The 26,351-nt window shown below is 36.4% G+C and overlaps 1 protein-coding gene across 1 annotated transcript in view; it reads left to right on the top strand.

Moving 5' to 3' along the window:
- FGF10 (fibroblast growth factor 10) overlaps positions 1-25,997 on the top strand; it is a 65,685-nt gene extending 39,688 nt beyond the window's left edge. Inside the window, exons 2-3 of the mRNA XM_074812133.1 lie at positions 19,204-19,307; positions 22,959-25,997. Coding sequence (XP_074668234.1) covers positions 19,204-19,307; positions 22,959-23,156 — 302 coding nt within the window. The 3' untranslated portion in view covers positions 23,157-25,997. The remainder of the gene's footprint in view (positions 1-19,203; positions 19,308-22,958) is intronic.
- Positions 25,998-26,351: the final 354 nt, after the last annotated feature.

Below are 26,351 nucleotides of genomic sequence, written 5' to 3'. Positions count from 1 at the left end.
GCAGCTTCTGATGTCTGATATTTTTTCTTGAAGTAAAACAATAATTATGGTGATGATAATCAAATTTGCTAATTAATATGAAATAATTGACTAATGAATGCTGCCCTCTACTACATCAGCTCTAGGATATGCATAGGTCTAGCCTGTTTACAATTAAAGACAGTTCTTCCTAAGCTGAAGTGATAGAGAAGCCTGTTACAGCAGAAAGAGCTGGGTCCTGTCCCTACTTCGGCTTTGTAACCACAAATTTGTTACAGTACTTTACACATACTGCTTTCCATTTGTAGACTTCATTGAAAATACTCATCTCTAAATACTCCCAGCTTTCCCCCTCATTCAGAATATGATATACCACTGGGATTTCCTTATCTTGTTTAAACTGAAAATGGGCATGGACTAAGACTGTCAGTTTTGGTTTATTCCATTATAGTTAAAGTAGCAGCCTTTAATCAGTACCAGCAATATTAGTGCCACAACAGTGTTTACATCTCAAATATGCTTCTAATTTTCCCAGTCAAAGGCAAATTGTTGGTGATATCTTAATGTTTTTTTAGGTAGCTAATGCCAAAATGCAAGGTTATGATCTTGATCTGAATATTTCCCAGATGTGTGGTAAGGTGAAAGGTGGAACAGCTAACAGAACTTGACTTCCTATCTGTGTTAGTCTAAGTTAAGTGAATTCTAAGTCAGGCATAATTAGAGAATGAGACCCCCAGAAGCCTTCACCTTCACAACTGTTTGAGATGAAAGCTTAGCTCTTGGATGGATGTAACATAATCCACATGTTGGAAGAGAAATCGGAATCAGCTGTCACTGTCTTCTTGCATATGTTTTACTATGCCCCATTAGCCACTTTCTTGACAAATGTCAGTGATCTTCTCTGAGCTTAATGCTTCTAATTCATTTACAGTGGAATCAGGACCAGATTCTGAATTAGATGCTAGTTCTACCACGGTGACTTCGAGTGAGGTTTCAGTTTGTATATGACAGATCCAGTTTTGGAAGAGATCATTGATAGACATGGATTCTAAGGATCTTCAGTCATGGAAGTCACTTGACTCTTTTCCAGCACAGCCACATCAGAGATAACACAGATACCAAAAAGAAGAAATAGAACAACTTAACAAAACTTTTAATTTGGCCCCTGGGGGTTGGACCAGACAACTTTCAAAGGCCTTTTCCAACCTAAATAATTGTCTGAATTTAAAAGGCATCTGGAAATCTTTTCTATGTCCCACAACACTGGTATTGTTAAACTGGGAATCAGAGATGGATATTCAAATCATTTAAGATAATTAAGAAAGTTTGTTCTTATTAAATATTGTAGCCTCACTGGATAAAACACCAAAACAGAACTCAGATAACGGAGTCCTATTTCAAGCTTTGCTGTTATTCTGCTAGGTCACTACTGCAAAGCTAAGAGTCACCTGAATCAATGATGTTTACTGGCTTCTCAAACTGATCTTCCTGGCTCTGATTCCTAACGATCCTGGAATGAAGGTCACACTCTTTCCAGGTATTGTAATATGTATACTAATATGTACATAAAGGGGAAGTGGCATGTCTGTTAACAGTAAACAGGTAATAGCCTGTTTTTAATGAACATGATAAAAAATATTTTATGAGGACAGACTGGGAAGACATTATAGAGTGGTCCTATAATAAATCCATCAGTGATTTGCTTTAACCCAATTGTTACTTAGAGGTAAGCCAGGTTTCTGGAAGAAATAACATTTAAGTATTCATGCTAGTTGTCTTCTAATAACTTTTACATCTGCTGGAAATTTTATTCAGGTTTGTTAATTAATAGCTTGGAGTTTTCATGTAACCAAAGATATAGCTCTTATGAGATAATAGGCAAGCAATCAGAGAAGTAATAAATTATTAGTTCTATGATAAGAAAAATGGTAGATTTAATCAATCACAGGCCACAGATCTGCAAGAACGTTTTTTGTTAATTTTCAGAGCTATGTATATTTTGTCAGAAGGAGCATAGAAATAAGGAACTGCTGAAGTATCAGCTGATGATTACAGTATATTTTGGGATAGTACTGGTCACTGACTTTACCTGTTAGACATTAACTAAGAAGAACAGATAAAGCTTCATAAATTAGAGCATACTGCTCATTAAGATCTTTCTATTTCTGAGCACTAGACTTAAGATATTTTTGAGCAAATAATGATGAAACAGTTGAGAACTATGCCAGACTAGTCACTTATCGATACATCTGACATCTGTTGAAATGGAGTTTAAGGAGGAAGGATAGATCTGACATAAACTTAGGTCAGCCTTTGGAAACTTCCGGTCTTCCTGACTGGGTAGTCTGCCTCTATTTGGGAATGTGGCCACAGATCTCCCTTTTATGTGTCCCACAGCACATTGGAAATCAGAGATTGATATTCAAAGAGTTAAGATCAATCAGAAGAGAATGCTGGGGTCAGTGGGCATTGGGTCTTGTCAGGTGACATTTGCAGCAGTGGCACTGACAGCTTTGAGATCCTTCAGTCAACGTACTAAAAACTCCTTGCACCAGAACTGTTTCACTTTGATACTAGAGAACTGAGAAGGTAATTTGCCAACTGGGATTTCATCATCTCTGTCTTATTAAAGATTTTACAGAAACTAGCTGTTGCTCAGTATGTACATGAAACATATGGGACATGGAAATTAAAAATCACCTGCAAATAGTGTCAGTAATATATTGATGTTACTCTATTGTCATAACAAAGGAAATCTTTGCAATATAATTTCTCTCCTGATACAAAAATTTCTTCCATCTTTCCTACCAGAGACTGGTTTATTAGCTTCTGCTTTCTCTGAGGGTTTTCATTTTTCCATAGGCAGCTGACAATGCAACTGGCAGGACTGAGTGGGATCAGGCAGTCCAATTGCTTTGTAGTTGCATGGAAGTGAATTATGATTGTACAGATGTATGACAATAGATTTAGCAGTGTCTTGTAACTGTTGATTACTGTGTTAGTTTATACACAGCAAGGAGCTCCCAGAGCGTGGTCTTGGCACACACAGATTTCAAAACAGCAAAATAAAGTAAATAAATAGACTGACAGTTTAAAGGAAGCCACTGTGATTCTTAGTCGTATGTTTCAACTTACTCTTTTTCTATCAAGTTCTTTTGTTCGTGTCTACCACAGGGAGAGAGGAGGAGATCACAATGTGGGCTTGAGAGGAAAAAGAGGCACCAGGAAAATTATGAATAGAAAGAAAATAATTCACTAGAAGTGGGCAGAGGAACATGAACATTAAGAATCACATTTTCAGAAGTAGTTCTGTTATCTTCATGCTTTGCTTTGTAAAATACTTGCTGTCTATGAGCCTGATTTGGGAAAAGGGTCCCAAAAATTTGTAACCCTTGTAGGAACTACATTTGGGAATCCAGCTTTCAGATACTGAATCCCAAATTCTGTAGGATGTACCAGTATGCAAGCTCCTTATTTTTTTTAGTAGATGTCCCTTCAAATTTCAGTATAACAGGTCTAGTACTGTTGTCATAATTATGCTTTTCATTACAGAAATATGTAGATGTCTCATTTCTAAACACCACGAACTACAGTATTTGAATGGTTTCTGATAAAACAAAAAGGAATTATGGTTAGTGTTGCATTTGATCAGATATCAGTTAGGATCAATAAACAAAAACCTGCAAATGAAGAACATGAAGATGAAGGATGTAAAGCTCACAATTTAGAGGCAAGATCTACAAAGTCTATACATAATCTGTAAAGGTGATGCACTGTGAAACACTTTATGGTCTTGAAGTTATTGTGAGCAAAATCTGAATAATCACGCTCCTAGTGCTGCCTAGAGCTACCATATATCTGAACTGACACAGCAGAAGAGGTCATTTTAATGATTCTTTGCATTTATTCTGGAATTTGAATGCCTTGATCAGAAATATCGTACAGTAGTTCTGACCAGTTTCTGTGTAACCAAAAATCCTGAATATTTCAGGACATACCATGCATGCTGTAAGTCTGTACATTTCTGGAAGTGTTTGACTTCCTACACAAATACTGTACAGAATGCTACTCCATAGCATAGTAAGTCTAACATTTTCAGAAACATTTGATTGACTTGTGTGTGAAAACACAGCTGTATATGTTTGGAAGAAATCTCAAGAGATCATGTGGTGCATCCCCTTGTCCCACAGTGTACATTTGGATGATAGCTATCATCAACTCTGTTGGATGCTTTTATCACCTGCTCTTAAAGACTGCACACACTCCAGAGCATCTTTAATTAATACAGAGAGTTTTTGCCACACTTATTAAAATCTTATTAGTCTTAATATCCCCTCTTACTCTTCTGTGCTGTTGAGCCCATTATTTCTGTTTCTTCCTGCATGGCATATTGTCTTCCTATTTCCAGATATTTGAAAGTTACTGACATGCTTTCTCTTCCCCGTTCTCCTCTGCTTAAGATAAACAGGATGAATTACTTAGTTTTCTATTGCAAATCATATTTTCTAGACCCATGGCCATGCAGGTTGCTCTCCATAGACGTATCTTGAAATGAGCATGGAGCCCAAATGAAGCTTTCTAAGTGCTGGATGATGTGGAAAGATTTTCTTTTGTGTTTCTCACACTATTTTCATGTTTAGACATGTTAGGAAGGTGTTTGCTTTTCATGCTGTTCACTCAAGCTCAAATTGTAAGCCACAAACCACCCAGACACTTTTCTGCAAAATGGATATCTCATTCTTCTTCATCCTGTATTTGCATTTCCTCAATACTTCATTCCATATTGTCAGTGAATCACTGAGAGTGATTTTCTAATATGGGTTTCTAGCCTGTTTTTCATCCTACTTAAGATACGGTTTTATATGATACTAGTGTATTTAAGATAATGTAATGTGGTAGTGCCAAAAGCCTAACTACACAGCTCTTTTCATGATATGACCTCTTATGTTATCATAAAAGGAAGTTAGACTTAACAGAATTTGCTCTTTTCAAATCTTTGTTGGCTGTTTCTCTGCTTTCTTCCATTTGTCTATATAAGGGGATGTATATGTAAGAATTAAAGGCAAACTCCACTGCTTCAGACTAAAGGTCAGTCTGTTTCCTGTCCCTGACAGTAGCAGTAGCAGCAGCCTGCAGAAAAGAACAAGCATATAGTGGCAACTACCTTTTATACTTTCCTGTTGTCCATCAGTATGGAATTCAGAAACTAATGATGGTATCTATTTACTTGTCCCAGGAGTATATTTTTGAATTAATTGTTCTGTTTGCTTTTCAGTTTAAGTGTGAAAAAATACCTTCTTTTGTTTTAAACATCTGGCCAATAATTTCATTTGTCATTGCATAGTTGCTCCTTCACTTTCTCAAAGTTGTCTACAATTTTATAGATTTCCCCCTCTTCAAGCAACTTCTGTTCCACCCCGCAAAGCCCTAGGTTTTAGTTACTCCTGAAACAACAGTTAATGCATATTTCTGATCATGCATGTTGCCCTTTCCTGTAGCTTTTCCAGTTCTGCTCCATCTTTTATGAGATGAGAGACTCAGGTAACATGCATGTTCAAATTGAAGCACAGATGGATTTGAACTTTGTTGCTATATTTTCCATTTCCTAAACATTCCTTACTCCTGTCCTGTACTTTTCTAATTTTTGTTGTGCTATCTATTATAAGACTAAGAAGTGATAGCTGAGTCATAAGCCATTCTGTAACACATTTTGTGTTTATAAGCCTAATATTACTTTCCCTGTGTGCACCACTTCTTGCAGCATTCACCTACATTGAATTTTAACTGGTATTTTATTGCCTTGTCAGCTTGGATCCTGAGATTCTTCTGCAGTTACTCCCAGTTCCTTCAGATTTACTACACCGAATAATTTAGTGTAATCAGCAGGGTTTGCCATCGCATAACTGTGGATCATTAATGAATATGTCGAGCACAGACAACACCAGGACTTTGCTGATTACTTCCCTGAAAGAACTGATTACTTTTGTTCCCAATTTTTAACCCATTACTTATTTGTTATCTATACATCAGCTACACAACATCTGTATAGAAAACTTCATGCTTACTGGAATACAATTGTGGAGTCTGTTCATGCACAAGCAGTAAGAAATTGTACATAGTTTTAAATTCATTTTCTGTGCCCAGGCTGTACAAGCAGCACACACTGACATTGCTCAGAGGTGTCTGTCTCCACATGCAAAATCCCAGACAGAAACATGGTAGCTCTATTCTTCATCTGCTCATCTCCATAGCTGTCTAAGGGTAGGTCTACAGTGTCAAATAACTTAGCTCCTCAGGTGGCTTTTGAATCAAGCACTCCTGACCTTTTGCAATACACGTTAGTTCCCACTTAGCTTTTTTTGTCATGAACTATTTTCTCCTGGGATGAATCTCCACAAAGTTCTCAGGATAGTTCACTGCAGGAACCACTCCTAAGAGGGAATATGCACAAGACCAAGCCAGGCTTGTCTCCTTTGGTTTTATATACTTTCATGCCAGGCCCTGCAAGAGGATGTCTACATGACCTTGGCATCAGACTATACAGACAGTGAGCTGGTGGGCTGCCACAGAGTCTTCACAATATGTCAGACACTCAGAACAGAAAAACCACAGACATGCCTGAGGGCTATGGTTAAAATCTCTAGAGGTAATAGTCTGAGGAAAATTGAACCAAGCACTGTCAGAGATGCACCAGACCACCCTAGAGGTGTGAATATGATTGTCAGTCCATTTTCACCAAATAGCCTAGGGACCAGGTGCTTTTTGCAATGTTAGACAGCAGTGTAAGCAAAGGTATCTCTGAGCCTGATATAAAAGTACATAGAGAAGATGGGAGGTTGTTTGACTGCCCTCTACACATCCCCTAACAAGGTTTCTGCTGGGATCACAACAGAAATCACAGTCACTGTCAGTTGCATGGTTGATTGGTGTTGGTTGGTTGAGAGGGATTTTGTGCTGTTAGACTCCAGTAAGCAGAAACTCCAATTTAAATACAGAAGGTTGAGTAGAAAAGCTAGGAAGAATATATCAAACCTGCTGAATCGTGTTGTTCATTAACTGTCCCCAGCATAGTTTTGTGAGTATTTGTGGAAAAGACTTACATAGCTCAAGGAAAGGGAAAATTGAAAAGATTTCAGCAACCCAGTCTAGGGACTCAGAGTTTGTATAAAAGGACAAGACCTGAGGTGCAAGCACATGCAATTAGATCACATAATCCTGCATGCAAAACATTCTTGTTAGCTGCTATCTGAGGATCTCAGCAGGGAAGATGGGAAACACTATAGAAGGAGACTGGAGGATAATGAAAGCAGAAGGGTGTGAAACGATTGTGCTCTGCAGATCAGCCTTTTAAGTTTCTGTGCAAGACTGACGATTTTGTCATCCTGCTTTTTGATGAGGTGTTGAATGAATGTTTAAGAAGACAGCACTTATCACTGCTCATCAAAGTTTTAAAAAAAATGTTTGTATTAGAAGACTGAAGATACCAGGTCCAGCCAGGTTAGGAGTCAGTCAAGTATTAAAGATGAAAACACTGTGAAAGACATATATCAGGTGCTTGCACTATAGTGGGCAATAGTTTACATCTGCATGCAAGAGTACCGACCTTGTTACTTGCTTTAGTGTTTCAGCATACCTTTGATGATGAAAGAAGTGTATAGAATATGTAAGACAAGGTACAAATCTGGCGTTAAAAAATGAGAAGCTGATTACATAGCATTGTAACCAGAATAGTACAGTTATTGAATGGTGTCTTTTTGATTGGTTGTAATTTAGGATGAATTAAGTACACAGTGGTATTTATGTCAGAGAAAACAAAAATTGAATGAACAAAGCAATGAACTGGTGATCAGAGGCTACTGAGTTCTTTTCAGCTGCTAAACTGTGGGCCTTAGCATCTTCTTATATAGTAACAACTTGCAATGAATTTCTGTTTATTTACTCCAAGATTGTCCAATAACAAGTGTTGTAACAATTGTGTCTTTCAATAAATATCTTGTCTGAAAAAACTTAGATAGTAGTTTGTTTTCAAAGTACCCATGAGGTTATGAGCTACTCACAATTGATGACTGGTCATCTTAAATCATGTACAATATTGACCCAAACTACACAAATATGAGTGTTAGGGTCAGACACCTGCCTTTTGTTTGATTACATCCAGGTCAGTGAAGAAAAGAATTTGTGGAGAAAGAAAAGCTACGAGGAACAAACCACAGTTAAAAATTTTATAACATACAGCTGCGTTAATCTATACTTCTCAGATGTTTATTCTGTTCCCACAGCATTATAAAGTTTCCTTTAAAAAAGTAATTATTGTGACCAAGCAATATTAGAAAGATTTGTGGCATTGTAGAAGAAAACTGCTGAAAGTGCTGATGAGTAACTGCCACCAAAGATAATTATGTGAAAAAGAGGGATCATTATAGCTGTCCAGGGGTAGTCTTGCATTATAAACATGAGAATCCCATATTTTAAAATACCATGGATTCCTTTTTCCTGTGTGAGGCAAAGACAGACATAAACCATTAGAAGCAACAACTAATTGATGTGGTGGACTAGTGTGTTTGGCAACCTTCTGAATTGCAGAGAAAACACTAAAACATCCCTTTTTTTCAGAGAAGCATAGCAGTAGCAGGTTACTGCTAGGAAATATACCTTGTCAAGGTCTCTTAAAGAGAACCCTGCGGAACTTTCTGATTTTCCTGTTTTACTCCATTACTAGGTCATTATGCCCATACAGATTTAGGAGAGGATCCTACCTGCCACAGGCAATGCAATGCACATTGCCAAGTTTTATGCTACAGTTCTGCAGTGAGTTCCCTTCTGTCTCCTACCTTCCGCAGAAAGATAAGTATTTGAGACTAACAAATGAGAGACCATATTTTTCCAGTCCTGTTGTCTTGCACGGTGGGGAGTCAAATTGAAATCCATCATAAGAACAAATGAGACCCCAAATTAAATGTAAGTGTTGAAAGAAACTGTTGTCTCATTTTGATGTGCAGCTGAGCAGCCTTGGCTAGAACAGCTACAGTGTGTGTCAGATAGTCTCAGTAGGAGGCAACAAACCTGTCATTTGGATAAAGATTGTTGACAGACAAGAAGCAGAGGCCATCTGCAGCACACTGACTTTCATAAGTCTCACAACTTACATACAACATCTCATACGGATACCCTTTTTCATCTCTTTGTACATACTCTGACCACTTTAGCACCCAGACTCTCTTGCATCTGCTTATACCTGTCAGTGCCTAAGTAGTGATTGGCTCCATTTTATTATAATTTGTGGGCCATTTGCAAATATATGAACTGTATCTGCTAGAAGCCTCTGACTAAGCAGTGAAGACCTGCCTTTCATGAGATTGCAGGTGATGGACAGCTACTTCTCCCAGCAGTCACTGTGCATTTTGACTGTTTCTTCTTCTTCTTCAGTGTCACGGCCTATGTATTATCCCTTCCTTGTGTGTTAGGATGGGCAATTAATGGAACAGCCTTAACTCCATCCAGTTTCTTCCAATTTGCAGTTATTCACATTGAAACTTATACAAATGGTAAAATGCAGGATATGAACACAATGATCATAAATGTAAAAGATAACTTGGGATTTCACCAAGGTTGAAATAGGCAGCTCCACACACCCCTGAGAAAAGTTACTGAGTTGTACTAGTTTCTTATAACCTTTCCATTCTCCTGTGTATTTCTGTGGAGACCTAGAAATTTAAGATTTGGCAGAAATCTTGAGTGCCTTCTCCTGTCTGCTAAATGGAAACATATATGGACTGCCAAATTTCGATTAGGATTTGGATTGGGATCCAAGTTTCCTTATAAACACATGAAGTAATCTTTCTGCTCAATTCAGTACCCATCAGGCCTTAGAACATCAGTCCAGTCTTGGGCACCTCACTTAAAAAAAATCAGCCAGTTGGAAAGAGACCAGAAAGAGAGCAATAGGAGGTCTAGAAAACATGTACTACCAGGAAAGACTGCAAAAACTTGGATTGTTTAGTCCTTGGGGTTTTAGATTGATTTGTTTCCTATTGAGAGTTATTTCCAAGCCAGATCATTCATATGATTTTGTTTATAGTACTGCTCCACAAACAGTTATATTTGAAGGGTTGGTGAACTTCAGCACAGAGACAAGAAAAAGTATCTGGGGGAAGGGAGGGCTGAAACTCCTTAAGCCATGTTTGTCAAGAGATCTAACAAATCAGATAACTACAACCCTGCATCTAACCATATATACTCAAGGGGGGCGTTTTGTTTTCCTTTTTTTTCTCTTGGCATATGAATTGCTACCATTCCTTGGTCAGTTATAACTCCTCCATCCCAGAAACAGATCAGATAGTGATTTCTGACACTGCCAGTGTCTAATCTATAAGTTATCAAATCTTTCAGTGTTGGAGTCAAGCACACTGAGTTGTTCAGACCCTTATATTTTCCATCAACATTCAGGTAGCTGGCTATATGTCTTCCCATCTTGGCCCAAAGCATGGAGCTCAAGAAATCCAAGCTCTGATTAACAGTTAGGTACAGTTGGCTCTACCTGCAGCCATCCCATCTCCAGAGCATAAATTAAATCCATGTGAAGGAAGCAAACATATTTATCTTCCCTCCTGCAAGATAGTTTTAGCACTTTGGCTAAATCTGATAACATGCTTGCATGTTAGTGGTGGAAGTGATGTACAAGGTGCCCTTAAGGGCAGATCTGAACTCAACTGACAGCATAGATGTGTTCTCAAAGTCACTTCCTACATTTCCTTTGCTTAAGTTTAACCCATCTAACTTTAGACATTTAACAGAGGGAGTGGTGGTGTTTAGAACTGTTCTTCAGAGTTATGTCCCTTCACTGACAAAAGGGAAAAATGTAGGCTAACCGTGCTCCTGAATTAATAGTTTCAGTTGCATGTCAGGGTGTATACTAGCTAAATTGATTCCTGCCATTCTTGTAGCTAAACTTAAACTCCTCATTTGCTAGCCAATAGCTCTCACTATTGCATTGCTAATAGGGTTCTCTCTTCCTATGTACCCTACTGCTGCCACCCTTCCATTTACTTGGTCTACAGAGGTCCTTACTCTGCTCTGAAATTAAAGCCATAAAAGCAGTAGATAAGGAAAGAGGTGGTTTAGTTTCTTTTAATCCCCTTCTGGGTTTGAGAAAGAGCTATAATAATTAGTCTTATACATTGTCTTTATGGAGATTTCACATCTTACGTTGATATTGTACTAATCAGGAAGGCTCAGAGGTCCTGTCCTCACAACCTTCCAGAAGTTTGGATACATTTCTCAGTCTTATCCAAATGCATCAGATGTAGGACTTTGACTGGAAAGCTCATGGGACATTCACAATTTGGTTTTAATTGATCTAAATATGATACATTTAGAGCTTGTTTTGTGGCCTTTCTGTACTTCCACTCCTGATTTAGAGCAGGAAGGGTGAAGGTGTCAGAAAATATTAAATAATAATAAAAACCACCAAACTGATTTAAACTTCAAATAAAGTTTTAGCTTTAAGTCAAAGCTCAGGTTATGGTTCAGGTTGGTTATGAGTTGAGATTTCTGTCCATAACTGTGGCATTGTGGGTTGTGAGATTTGTATCTTAAGCTGCCTTTCAAAGACAACCGCAAACTCTAAGATTACAGTTTAGTGGAACTACTTTGCTTCATTGAAAAAGCTTCCAAAGGCATGTCTTGCTTAGCCCATTTTCAGTTTCCTAGATTTGTTTTATTTTCTGTTGTCAATAATTCTTATGCAAAACAAATAAAAGATAGGAATAACAGTGTAACTTCTCATTTGGGGACGTTTTCAACTTGCTTTGCACAGGTGTAAATGGTGAAACAGTTGAATCGGAGTCAGTGGCCTCATATTCCTTAGCATTTCACTCTTTCATGACCACACCCAACCAGTCTTCTCATTTCTTCAAACCACCACTTTACTAAGAGTAGCTTTTTGAACTATCAAATCTTTGATGTTATGTCTTATCACCAACTTTGTTTGACCCAAGCCAATGCCAGTCAAAGGTATCTCTTCAGAGAAGCTCCCTGGAGGGTGCACAAAGCAAAGTTCAGAAAAGTCAGTTTAGAGGATTGTTACCAAGTTCCATCCTCTCCAGTTACCCACCAAGAGCAGCAGCTGCCTTCACAGGCCCAGCAGCTTCTTGTAACCATTTGGGAAACAGAAGTTTCAGAAGCTCTCGGTCATCATCACATTCCATCCAGCTGAACTCACTCTTCATCTGCGTATTTCTGCAGACAGAAGAAAAGACAAGGGAGGGAGGAACTGCCTGTGGATTGACACGTATATGGAATAATCTCTGAGAGGAGAAGGAAGATATAAGGTGGTCCTGTTCCTCTACATTAAGAGGACTGCAACTATGGTTGCAGACATTTAAAGTGCATTTTAAGAACTTACTACACAAATGACACAGACACAGAAAAATGGTCACTGCTTTACACTGCATAGAAGTTGAATTTGGTCCCAGAGTCAAATGGTTCTTGTTGTAGGGTATGTCTGGATCCATTGAAGTACTGCTTTGGTAATACATCTGGTGCTCTGTCAAGTTGTCTTTCCTAACAAATTGTTTGACATAATTTCACTCAAGTTCTAGGATATTTTGTAAATTTTTTTGCCTCATATTACCAACATTTTTATAAAAACCTAGGACATTTGGCATTAGCATACAGACTTATGTAAGTGTAATTTTTCACTTGTATTTTTTACAGCCCCTCTGTTAGAACAAGACAGCCAGTCAGCTTTCTGTTGCCTTGTCATTTATATAATGATCACTTTTATAAACTATAAAAATACAATTTATTTAAGTTAAATATATTTGGTTTCTATTGGGAATATGTTTCTAGCCTTTGGGACCTGTAAAGAGAGCACATGCATAGCTACAGGGCACATCTCAAGTTGATATTTGAAATGTTTCTAATTATAATGAGTTGGAAATGGTTTGGGTATTGAAAGCTATGTTTTTACAGTGGATGTGGTCAAAGGGGATTAGTTGTAATTGTTGAAGTTTATAGAGTTATGGCTGTAAAATAATAGTGTGCTATCTGTTTTAAAACCATAATGAAGGCCACAGCATTTTATTTTCTTTTAATTATTTTATTTTCCTTTCCAAGTTCCTAGAAAGCATGGAACCAGACATGAGTAACCAGTAACAAGAATTTTCCCCCCAGGAATATTAATTTTTTTTTGTAGTGCTTATTATCAAGCCTAACTAGAAGTAACATTATTTCATGGAAATTAATTACTTTAAGAATTTTCTTGAGAAAAAAGTTTAAGGCATGGAAATGCCTGAGCCAAAGCAATGGTAGAAAATCAGATACAAGAAACATACAAGGAAGTACATTGAAATGCCTTTTTGTTTCAGTCTTCACAGAAGAGAAACAGGACCTCCAAAGAGAAGCTAACATTGGTTAGAACAGAAGAAGAACAAAGTCAAAACCAGTTGCATGATTTATCTGGTTTTTACTTGATAAAATTTAGTCACTCTACTGAGTAGATTGGCCAAGTGCTGGAGATTCATTCTGAAAACTTGAGGAGAAAAATGACTCCCCATATAACTGAGGAAGTAGTAAATATCTGACTTTAAAAAGGGAAAAAACAGAGACCTAGAGACAAGTCAGCATATCCTGAGAAAAAATATGGGAAAAGTAATTTTTAAATATATGTTTATAAGCACCTAAGAAATTATTAACCAAAAAGAGTTGATCAAAGAATTAATCAAAGAGAATTCCAAACCAACCTAAATTTCAACTGTGATGAAATAAAAATGTATAGGAGAGAAGCAGAAGATAGATACATTTGGGAAAGATTTTTGAAACTAATATCTCTAACAATATTCTCTTAACCAAGGTCAGCAAGCATAATCTTAGTGAAAGTCTTACAGTGTGGAAAGCCATACTCAGGAATTAGCAGCTTCTCACTGCCATCTAAACAGACGCATCAAGTTCAACAAGAGTCTCTTCAAGATATCTCCTAATCAAAAATTCAGTAATAACTTGAACAAAGGAATTGAAAATATGGTTATAAAAGTTGCAGGCAGTATCAGACTTCGAATTGTTGCAAGTATTTTTGAGGACTGAATAAGAACTCAAAACAACACTGAGAGATTAGAGAAATTACAAAATAAACAAGAGCACATTAACTGGGGCGTGTGTGAAGTATGACATTTAATTAGGAACAACCAAATATGCAGATATAGAATGAGGAATGGTTGCTTACATTTCTTCCATGTATCTGAGGGTGGTGGATTACAGATCAAACATGTATTAGTATTATCATATTACTGTAAAAAAAAAAAAAAGGAAGTATGCATAAATGTACAAGTATGCATATATCCTTTGCAGAAAATATGAAATGTTCCTTCCTGTATCAACACTGGCAAGATTTCAGTAAACATACTATGGCCATGCTGTGGGGACAAGCAACAGGAGTGTTCAAAGGTCTAGAAAACCTGAAAGCTTTAAGGAAAGCATTGAAAAACTGGTCTTGGTTAGAGAGCAAAAGTTGGTAGATACATAGGTAGGTATGATAATAATTCCTGAATAAGTAAAAGGTTTCTGCAAAGATAAACAAAATATCTCTTTCATGTTAGTTTACAGTTTAAACAAGAATTAGTTGGCTTGAATTACAAGGCCATTTAAGTTGGAAGCTAAAAAAATTTTCTAAGGTAGCTAGTAGAATAGGTTACCCAGGAGGTCATAGAATCTCATTTTTTGAAGGTGTCTGAGAACAATCATCTGCCAAGAATAGCTTGGCCAGTGGAGTACCCACAGTGGTCTGGCATCCTTTCGTCCATATTGTCTATGACTACACATAGGCTCTTACCTCCAAACCTGCATAATTACAGAATATGAAATTTTACAGAGTTAATCTTGAGAGCCCGTGGAAATTATTCCTTTATTGCAGTAGTATAGAAGTCCAGTCATGGCCTGTGACTCTGCTACATAAACCCTGAAGTAAATACAAAATTTTTTGTGCCCTTGAAGAACTCATCTTCAATAGATGATGAAACTACAGTTTTAAGCTTCATACTGTGTGTCTCAATTTCTTTTGTCTATACATCCCTGCTGAATTTAATAATGACTCAAGAATAATCAAATACATATTTTCACCCTTGCATCAAAGGTGTTTGATTTAAATCCAGTCTGCTTCAAAGTTCTGCAAAGTCCTTATGACTTCTGCTTGTAGATCCATGTCAAGTGAGTTGGTGCTGTCATGCTGACCTTTGAAATGCATGTCTACATCACTGACATCTATGAAAAGATTCCTATTGCTTTCAGTAGATTTCTATCAAACTCATGAGAGAATCTCCATTTGAGAAAATCTGTAAACAATATTGAATAATTTGCAATCTAGACAAGAGCTAGTTCTGTGCTTGTAACTAGCATGTAACTCCAGTGAAGTCTCTGGGGTGTACAGAGAGTAACAGGGTAGCTAAGTACCAAATTATGTCCCTGTTACCCAAGCGGTAATAGATCAAGAGTAATAAATTCATTTGAATGAGAAACGGCCATTAAAATTTCTCCTTCTCTCTGCAAAATACTGCAGAGGTCAGAATATGCAAAATTGTCCCTGAAAATTATATCTTTTTTAACTTCCAAATACTCAAAACACACTCAGTGAGAATAAATCCAGGATCATTAGTGATGAGATCAAACTAATAATAGTTCCAAAGAATCATCTACATTTGGCTCCAGTCAAATAACGTAACCAGGAATAATCAAGCCAGTTACTGTGGATATAATAGAAATGTTACTACCTACTTTCAGCTGCTCCACTGGGGATATAATGGAGTGTGAGATTGTGAACAAAATTTACCAGAAAAAATTACTAAATTTTCCTGAATTATATGAATACTTCTGTTGCTTTTACTTAGGTATTGTATTGAAGAGCAATGTATATCCATCATTCAAGTACAAGACACTTAAAATGGGATAATTCAGTGCAACTTTCTTATTTGAGCACTGTTCTCCTTCAGCTGCAAGTGTAATAGTCAATTGAAATAGTCTAATATGGTGTTATTATTATAAGGATAATATAACAAAATATAACTCAGTTTAATCAATTTCAAAATAAAAATTAATAATGTTACATGTTATGCCAGTATCTTTTTTTTTTTTTTCCCTGCTGTTGTTAGGAATAGATCCAGCCTAGTTTTATTGGTGCCACAGTTTGGGTTGCAGCAATTAATTTCTGTAGAAAGATTTAACTAAATTTTTCTCATCAGTTTTTGGCAGGGAAAATACAAAAAAACATGTCACTCCTGTAAAAAGAAGTGGGCATTGTAGCAGTGGTCGCACCACATTCTTACCCTCTAATAGCTTGTCATCCACATAACTCAAGGCACTCCACTTAAGTCTGTTTGATTTTGAGCACAGATAATTTAGGACATATGCCATGGGAGAGAAATATTAAAGAACAATGCTTTGTATTAATGCTCTTGCAGAAAATCAAGAAAGCAACTTTGGCTTTGCTGTGAAAATGAGCAATATTTTAAGAGCAATAGAAGCATAATGGGCCTTGGCTGGTATGGACTCACTGCTTGTATCAATGGCATGACACTGATATATATGACCTGACTATCAAGACCTAATTAAGGAGCCCTCGCAACTTCTCTTGAGATCAGAGAGTATAATTCTCTTCATTTTACATATGGAAAATTATATATGGCTCCTTTGCAGCAGTAGACAATTTAGTCTTAAAGTAGGTTGTGGGTCTTAACTGACTCTTCCCTCGTATTTTCTGTGTCTTTCTAGATTACACACTTCCCCTAAATTATAGCTCCTCTTATTTCCCCGTAGGCACCTTGTGCTAATTCTCAAGCTAGCATTACGTTTAAGTAACTAATGAAAGTTGTGTTTAGAGTTCTAATTTAAATAACTGGCCATATCTTTTCTGCTTTGCAGTAGTTAGGCAACTCCAGACATCAGAAGGGCCTTTGCTGCTACTGAGTGGATACTACTGATGATGGAGTGAGCTTATTTTGGGAACTGTTATTTTTACCCCCCTCACAGGTAGCAGACTTGCAGTGCCATATGCAGCTGTTCATTCATTCTGTTCAAGTCTGGTTTTCAAGCCTGGGAGAGGATTAGTGCAGAATTGTTCTCACACAGCTCAGTGGATATGCAGATCTTTCACAGCATAGGTGAAGTTTTCTTAGCTTATATGTGCAATTCTGTCCTTAGCACTGCTGATTTTTCATGCTTCCATTAAGAATCTTACCATAAAAATCTTAGAGCAGAAGGCTTTATTGTGGTTTTTTTTAAGATAATACACGATCGTTTGTGGCTATCAACACTTATATTTGTGTTTTGATGTCAATATTTAAACAAAATATTCCTCCACTTCCATCATTCTATAGATTTGGACAAGAAACTTTTTTTTTTAATATTACTTCTGGTTTAATATGGTCCAGTTTCTGAAGAGCTTTACTAGATCCTAGACCTACTGTTTTTTATCTTGCAGTTGTCACAGCCTTTCTCATATGCAAGGACTATAGACCTTGTAGCTGTGGCCAACCTAATGCTTCTTGCTAAGTAAACACAAAGCCTCTGGTAGTTGCAGTGAAATTTATAGATGTTCATATCAAAATTTATATAAGTATAGAATTTTATATATATTTAAAAATGCATCCAGGAAAGGACACCTCTCCTTTCTTGACGATAAAAGGAAGTCTTTCACGTTAGACTGCCTAGTTTGATGTTCTCTCTCTTCTTCACATGCATTAACTATGTCATCAGTTTAATTCCCAATAAAAATTAGTTATTACTTTTTCATGCTTGATTCACAGCCACTGCCCAGATAACATCAAAGCTTCTACTTCTAGTAACAGACAAGTAACACCTTCACTCCTGAGTTGCACAGACTGGTTCAAAGGCCATACAGAATGGCTTTTGGATTGTACATAAAGCAGCCGTTTTCAAAAAAATTTACAGTGAAAGAACTTCCTCCTCTGCACACTGAAGTCCACATGATTTGACAGTCTGAAAAGACTGCATTCAGTTTCAGGGACAGAAAATCAGCATTTCCAGAAAAAGCACTGAATACCAAGTTACACTGTTGGCTTCAGCTGATGTGGTTACCACAAGGAATCCTTAAGTAAATGAAAAAACATATAAATTTTCCAGTACTACCCCGCTCAGACAAAAAACATAGAACATATTTAGAAGGAAATTATTGCAGATTCTTTTTTTTTAAGCAGGTAGCAACTCATCAATGTTTTTTGAGCTGATCTATTCGTCACATTATTTGTTGTCTTGGTGTAGGATGTTCTTCACAATTTCTCAACACTTTTGCCCCTCCTGTAATTTCCCCATTGGTAGATCCTTAGTGACCACTAAGTTAGATGGGCTATTGTTCTGACTTCTACTACTCCTGGTATTATCAGGAGAAATGTTGGAGACTGACATACTACCTGGATAAACCATTTAGAAGTTATTTGGTTGGAGCCATATTTATCCTGTATTAAGACTCAATGCCAAAACAACATAGCCATCCAGTTACTCTAGTAGTAACTAGAATAGCTGAGAAGGGATCTCTAACCTCACTACGTAAGTTGTAATAATTTCTGCTGCTCCCAAATCAGTATGCTCTTGGGCAGAAAACATAGACATGAAAAGCTCTGTCTCCCATTACTGGCCCCTTGAGCCATCCAGTATCCCAGAAAGAGTTTGTTTTAAAGAAAAAAGAATCATATTTATTACAAACAGAGCAAAATGTCTCTGATATCTGAAAGACAAAGATAATGTGGTCGTTAGGGTTAGTCTTACTATATCCCAAACTGTCAACACACTTGCCAAAAAGTGAATGTATCAGCTCAGTGCAGCCAAGAGATTTAGTTTATCTATATGTCCTACAAAGAATAGTTTACCACTGGTTTTGAAGATTGGGGTAAATCTATCATTCTATTGACATATGCTATAGATTTAATTTAATGCTGTGGTTCAGATGTCCCTTCTGATAAATTTTGGTAAAAAGCATGCTGAGAAGAATGAAGCTATTTCAGTATTTATGGGGTTTAAAATGCAGGATTAGCAAAGGAAACATGTTAACTGAAACAATGTTTGTGTATATTCTTGCAATGGTTTAGAGAAGAATTTTGCTGAAGTTTGTTGGTCAGTTTGTTCTGAGTATTAGTTTAATATTTTTCAGGTTTATTGACTTTTCTATAGTGAGAAACTCTTCTAATGACATGATTAAATAGCTCAATTTTTATTTTTTAGGCATACTGGAGATAACATCTGTAGAAATTGGAGTTGTGGCAGTTAAGTCCATTAAGAGCAACTATTATTTAGCCATGAACAAGAAAGGAAAAGTCTACGGCTCTGTAAGTATTTTTACCTTCCAAATGGATTGCAGTAGTCTGCACAGTTCCTTTTCTTACCTACTGAAAACCGCATTTCTCTGTGTATTATTACTAATTAAAGCTGAAATGTGCTGTTCATCAAAATTTCATACTCTGGCAAAGCAGCAGCCCCACCCTCCACAGGCTCCCTGTCATTTGTTAAGCTCATATTGTACCAGAGCAGTTGTTAGGATTTATCATGCTTACTGTTTCAGTAGTGGCCAATGGAGAGGGTCCTACGAAATGGAATCTTTAAGGTTGTTTTTCCCTGGTTTTCTGCAGTAGAGTTGCATTTAACAGTAATTGGAAGGGGGGTTATAAAGTGTACCTGAAATCTTGGAAACTTCAGCTAGTGGAGCAGACACACAAAATTCTCAAACTACAACTTCGAAGATTTCTAGACTAGCCATCTTTAACTTAGACTGTATTAATTAATGCACAAGTTTATGGGCAGTACAGAGAGACGCAGACATATATATCAGCAGATAAATAAGCTTTGACTGAGCAGAATTTGGGTATTGGTTGAAAATTGTCCATATACGGTCTATTTGTATTTGTGTTTTAGGTTACTGATACCTGGGGGGAGCGGGGGGGAATAAAAACCAACCAACCAACCAACCAAAAAACCCAAACAAAAAACAACTAACCCAACAAAACCCTGTAGCTATCCAAATATTTTTACAGGTAGAGATATGATCTATAAATCTGACTACTAAACTCAAGTGTACCCTCACACATCCACATGGTTACACAAACACCAGATTATTCTGGTATTACATCTGGCTTGATTTGTAATTTTGCAACTTTTTGCCAGTTCCAGTGAGTTTGAGCCCACATAAATACGAACTTATTTAAGTCATCTGCAAAGGTTATGAACCAATCTTCAGACTGCTCCGTACTGAGAACATCTATAGGTTTTAAAGAGAGCAGATCACAGATAGGTACTCGGACTGGGTTTATGCTCGGGCAATGTAGCTAAGCCTCCTACCTCTGCTGAAAATAACAAATGTCAGTCTCAACTGAGACTCAAGGAGCTTGAAGGCATTTGGTCTTCTTTTTTTAAGGGGGCATTTCTACAGGGTGGGTTTAGTTCATACAAACCATATAAATTGCCTGCCTCATCTGCACTGTGGCTAGTCACTTCTGGTTCAAAAGATTACTTCTGACTTTCTAAACTTCTGGACAGAGAATCACATTAAGGAAAGACCAGAACAGAGAAATGTTCCTGAAACTGCTGTAAATATGGATTTTAATTTCTAGAATTACACTGGCCAGAAATACAGGATGATCATTGCTCAGTCCTGCACCAACCCTGTATACACACAAAAGAAGTCAAAGCAGTTTTCATGTACCGTAGATGGAAAGTGCTGCCATAAGATTCAGTAATTGATAGTGTACTAGAAATAGTGGTGACAGGAGGATTCAAATGTGGAAAGCCTTTTTTTTAATTCCAGCTGAGATAATTTCTCAATATTCACATCATAAAATCACAACATAATGACTTATCAAAACCTGTTCCATAATACTTCAGAGATTTCAAGAATGCTCCTGTTATTATTTTCCCATCCTCCCAAGAGTTGCAGTTAGACTCATATTACTACAGTGTGGCAGCTTGCAGATGGATATGAAAAACGGAACCAATAAAAATTTTAAAAACACTCTTAAACATGTGCACAATAGACATTGGTACAGGGTTATGCTGAAATTTGTTTGAAGTGAGCAAATCAGTCCTGGGCTAACACTCAGACCCCTGCCAATAAGACTTCTTAACCACATCACAATGTCATCTGTTCTCTCTTTATTATCTAAGAATAGAGATAGAAGTTTGGATTTGAGTACAATTCTGCATCTGGGAAAACAAGTAAAGTAAGATTGTTTCTATGTTTATCAAATATTTTTCCATTTGACTGACTTTGGTTAGAATGAGGGAGAAAAATAAGATTCACTATTTGGTTTCTTTAACAAAATAAATTGCTGGCAGATAGAAGTTAGGTTTAGAACTGAGATTGATGGACTGATGGCCACCTGCCTTCTTAATACCTTGACACCGGGGGGGGGGGTGGGGGGTGGGGGAGTGGTATTACAGTAAATAAATATTAGATGTTCTATATGTAGCTTTGTGAATACAGGCAATACCAAGGGTCATTTTGTAGTCTTCTCTTGATAGTGTCTTCTGTGCCAGGCATTTTTCAACTACTAATCTCAAAAGTCAAAGAGCATTTTGGTAGCCAAATTGAATTTGAATATGTGGAATTCTGTTAGGAAAACATAAGCACGTGGTCTGCCATCTTAGCAGCAACTAAGTAAAACATTAATTATACACCCAAAATTTCTTACTGCATCAAAGTACTGAATATTAACTAGTTTAAAATTCTAATTTAAATTAATAGGAATGGAAAATGTATTTTTTTTCATATTCTTATGTCCTTTTTTATTAACGTGGATACTTTCTGTATCTTTATTACCTGAGGATCTAAGGATTTTGATCATAATAAAAGATAAAACATCCCTGCAATTTGTATCTGTACCATGAAAATAATTTTATTATTCAGACTTAGTTCTCGTCCTGTTTGTAGACATGTTGAAAATACCACATGTAGTTAGTTCATCGTAGTCTGATATTCTGACGTGCTTCTGCCTGAGCTGTGAAATACCATTTTCTGAAATGCAGAAACAACAAAATGCTAATTTTTGGTTGTAATTTAAGTGTGTTATAAATGTCCATTTTCAAAAGCCTTCCAAACAGAATATAAGTAACTTGACAAAACTGGGGGTTATGTAGGAATTACTTTTTTTGTGAAAACAAAGCATTCTTGGCTTCATTATAGAGAAGATCTGTGTAAAAGTGCATTTAACATTACAGAAAAAAATAGTCTCCCCCTACATGCCCCACATGCTTGTATTTTAATTCTTTCTAACAAACTGACAACTGGTTCTCCTTTAAAAACAGAGAACCTTAATCCCTAGTACCACACACAAAATTACTTTCAAGTTTATTTAGTCAATAAGGTACAGGATCATACATGATTCCTTTTTAGGCTAAGCCCCAATTCAGGTCCGCAAAGTAAACAGGCCTCATGGCCATCGTAACAGCAGCATGACAGTGACTTACCTGCGCATCCAAAAAAGCCCTTTTTCATGGTCAGTGTGGTGTAAAGGATCTTGCTTTAAATAAGCCTATGCCATATATATCTGTTTAACATATGGTATCAGTAATCTGATTCAAGATATTTAAGGGTTATATTTGTTAGAACTGAAATATGATGAATAATTCCAAGATTGCTATCTCATACTTGAGTTTATGACTGAGAATATGACTTAATATTGTTACCATAATCCAACACAAAGAAGTTTAATTTCATCTGTGAGTGAATTATATCATTTCACTGCTATAATTATGCACTGAATAATTGATTGTCTTTGGTTGATTTCACTTTTTGCATTCTAACTGATGTTGCTTTAAATGCTATGGACAGAGAGAAACTTTAAATACACTGTAGAATCCTAAAACGATGTCACATATACAACACTGAAATCTTCCAAAACATTTTTAGAAACTATTTACCTTCAGTACGTTGCAAATCTGAATGATGTTTATTCTGAATTTATGTATTTGTTTTCTTCTTTTAACAGAAGGAGTTTAACAGTGATTGCAAACTGAAGGAAAGAATAGAAGAAAATGGATATAATACATATGCATCCTTAAATTGGAAGCACAATGGAAGGCAAATGTTTGTGGCCCTGAATGGAAGGGGAGCCACAAAGAGAGGACAGAAAACAAGAAGGAAAAACACTTCAGCTCACTTTCTTCCAATGGTAGTAATGTCATAGATGAAGGAACTATTTTATTGATGCAGTTGAACCAAAGGCTCTTATGTCAAGAATATTTGGTAATCTTCTTGAAGAGTAACTGCAAAGAATAATGCAGACATCTGCTTGTTTGAAAAGAGAGCAGGGGAAGCCTTTGAAGGTTTTGTACTTCTTGCTGGCACATGAAATACTTTTATTTAGTTTGGTGTCATATCTTATAATCAAGATACAAGCTGGATCAAATGGGATGGAAGTTATTGCCAGTGTGAACAATTTTTTTTTATCTCTGCAACAGAACATAAGGGACATGAGACAAGCTGTTGAATGATCTTCATGGGGAAAGTTATTTATGGAATACTAACTCATATCAAAGAACTTAATTGCTCATTCAAGCCTAGTGATCCAATGAACAGTTAGACACGCAAGCATTTACTGGAAGCACTTGGGTCATATGCACAAATAATGATATTTCTGGAGAAGCCTTGTGGAAGAATGGATAGAATTAAGGAATATAAGCAAAGTAGTGTAAAACTGTTCTAACAAAACGAATAGTATGGTTTGCTTGTATGTTCTAAATTCATTTCTTTTTGTTTCTCTCTAAGTTATTTATTTAATAGGATGTTAAATATCTTTTTGATTTGAAATGTTTTCCTCATTTGCTTCTGTGTTATTTTCCCTTTTTCTCAGTACTTCACAGAGAGGTTGATAGGTTAAAATGTCAAAACCTCAGAAGTATTCTGAGAATAGGTATTAGACAAGGCTTTAAAGGCAGAATTTAATGTGTATAATCCATTTTTTTCCTAAACTGTCTTGCACTTAAGCAAAAGACCAAACAAGCAGTGCTTGGATTTATGGTATTGGGTGTCTTAATGTTGGAGAAATTTTTTTACTTATCAGTACTCAAGAACAAACTTCAAGAAATACTTTGTTCAAGGGGTCTTTCTGCTATTTTAAAATTCAGAGAAGAGGCTACATCTGTACTTGGGTGTCAATGCATCTGTGTGTATATTCATCTGACTTTGATTTCAATTTGGAACTGAGATCTAATGCATTGCAATCGGTGCAATATTCTGCAGCAAGCATAGGGCTGGAAGCTAGATGTGGACAGCCCTATTAAAGTCACTGAGATTGCAAATGTTAAAATTAAACAGTGTATAATTCCCAAGTGTAAAATTTGACCTCTGAAAGGTAAGTAAGAAGGCAACACAGTCCTGCACTCCTTATTCAATTAATATGCCCATTCAGCACATTTGTCTTTGTTACCAGCTTATAGAATTACGGGCATGTAGTGAGAGCGATACCTAGGTAAGGACTGAGGGACAGGAGATCCAAAATCATGCTCATGCATTTATCAGAGATTATTACTCACATGTATATTATATATGAGAACCAACCAAAAAAGCCGTGCTGGTATCCAGCTTTAGCATGCCTTTCGTATTCATCATAGTAACTGAAGGCTCAAAATACATAATATCCAGCACACTTTTATGAAGTGTTACTAGTCCCGTGGCTTAACTTCAGCAACTGCAGTATAATAAAGTTAAGCATAATATGAAGTCTGTTCAATTAAAGGTACATAAGGTTTGTTTTATGTTTTGCTTTATTCTGTAATTTTAGCGAGCTCTGGATAGCTCACCAATGTAACCATATTGAGATTCATTTTGTTAGAGCAGATAAATAGAAAACAGTACATCAAACAATTTGTACCACTGTCTTCACATTGTATTCCACTAAATAAGTAAGCCTTTGCAGTGTCTTTAGTAAGAAACAAAAGTAGTATAATATTATTTTGTTCTAAATACTTTAAGTGATAACTATGAGATTATATTGATGCTGCAGTTTTATCTTCAACATTTCTTGTTGTGAAAAAGTTGGTTTTATTTTTATTGTTTGGAAACTGTATTTTGGTACAAAGGAGAGCCTTGCATAATATGTCTTTCTGAGAATGTTTAACCTCTATAAAGGCTGGTGGTGTTGGAATCTTCTATAACTTATTTAAGTCAATGTTTAACCAGCACTTCAATCTTAATCTGTTATTTAAATATTAGCTGTTTTTTAAAAAAGCAAAAAATAATAGCTTTCCCATAAAATACAAAATGGTCAGATTATATTTCCTGTCCTTAAATGAAGTCAACTGTTTTAAAACAGTTCATTGAGAGACAACATTTTAGTTGAAAGCTGATATTGTATTTCATGGAACTTTATCTCCAGCTTTCTTCTTCACAAATAAAATTTTTCCAGAAAGGGAAATATGAATTTCAGATTTTAAATGTAATTGCAGGTCACAGCAAATCTTAACTACAATGATAAAAGCAAGTTTCTGTTATTTAAATTTGTAATCGATAATTAAAACTGACACAACATAATGGACCTGCAGTGAACATTCAATGTGAGCCTGGAAGAATACAGTATTGAATGACTACTTTAGCGTACAAATGAAATACTCTTTTAACAGAATTACCTGTATGACTTGGTCAGAGGAGGGATTATGCATAAATATTATCATAGTACTCAAAACACCATGCTGCTCAGAGGCCAAAATCGGGAAATATCACTTTTCCAAAGTGAGTCAGGAGCCACTTGTGACATGAATAGTGGTTTCAGAATATTAACCAAAATAAACCTTGAAGGAATCAATGATTCCTGTGTGTTTGGTATACTGTAATACCCACTGTAGTGGGAGCAAACTGCAGAAACTCTATCTAGAGTATCACAGGTACTCAACCATAAACTCTGTTTTCTGTCATCCTCAGCACACAGACTCCTGAGCAAAAGGGAAACAGAGGAGGGGATTTAAAAAAGGGGAAAAAAGTTACTGAGCAACAATGTATAGTATGTTATATTTAAATAAAAATAATAAAATTTGGGGATAAGACAATAACAGTATTGTCCGTGTTTGTTTTATTAACCTGAAATTATATTGCACAATAAAAATAAGAAGGAAGATCTGTTGTACTACAGGATGTGGTTTGGTGCTGTATAGCCCCAAAACAAAACAAAAATCACTTGAACATTTGTGAGTTTTTTTAATTTTTGGTATGTGTGAGTCAGCAATCTGCACACTAATAGCAACCAAATGCTTTAGATTCTTCCTGCAAGTATTCAAATCCACCTAGTTTATACAGTGGAAAAAACAATGAATTTAAAGCAAGCACATTTGATGAAAGAATTAACAGGTTTAGGAAGAAGAAATGTACTCACATTTTTAAAGTAAAC

The sequence above is a fragment of the Strix aluco genome, chromosome Z, assembly GCF_031877795.1.
Source record: "Strix aluco isolate bStrAlu1 chromosome Z, bStrAlu1.hap1, whole genome shotgun sequence".
Lineage (NCBI taxonomy): Eukaryota > Metazoa > Chordata > Aves > Strigiformes > Strigidae > Strix > Strix aluco.
This window is presented reverse-complemented; position numbering and strand designations above follow the sequence as displayed.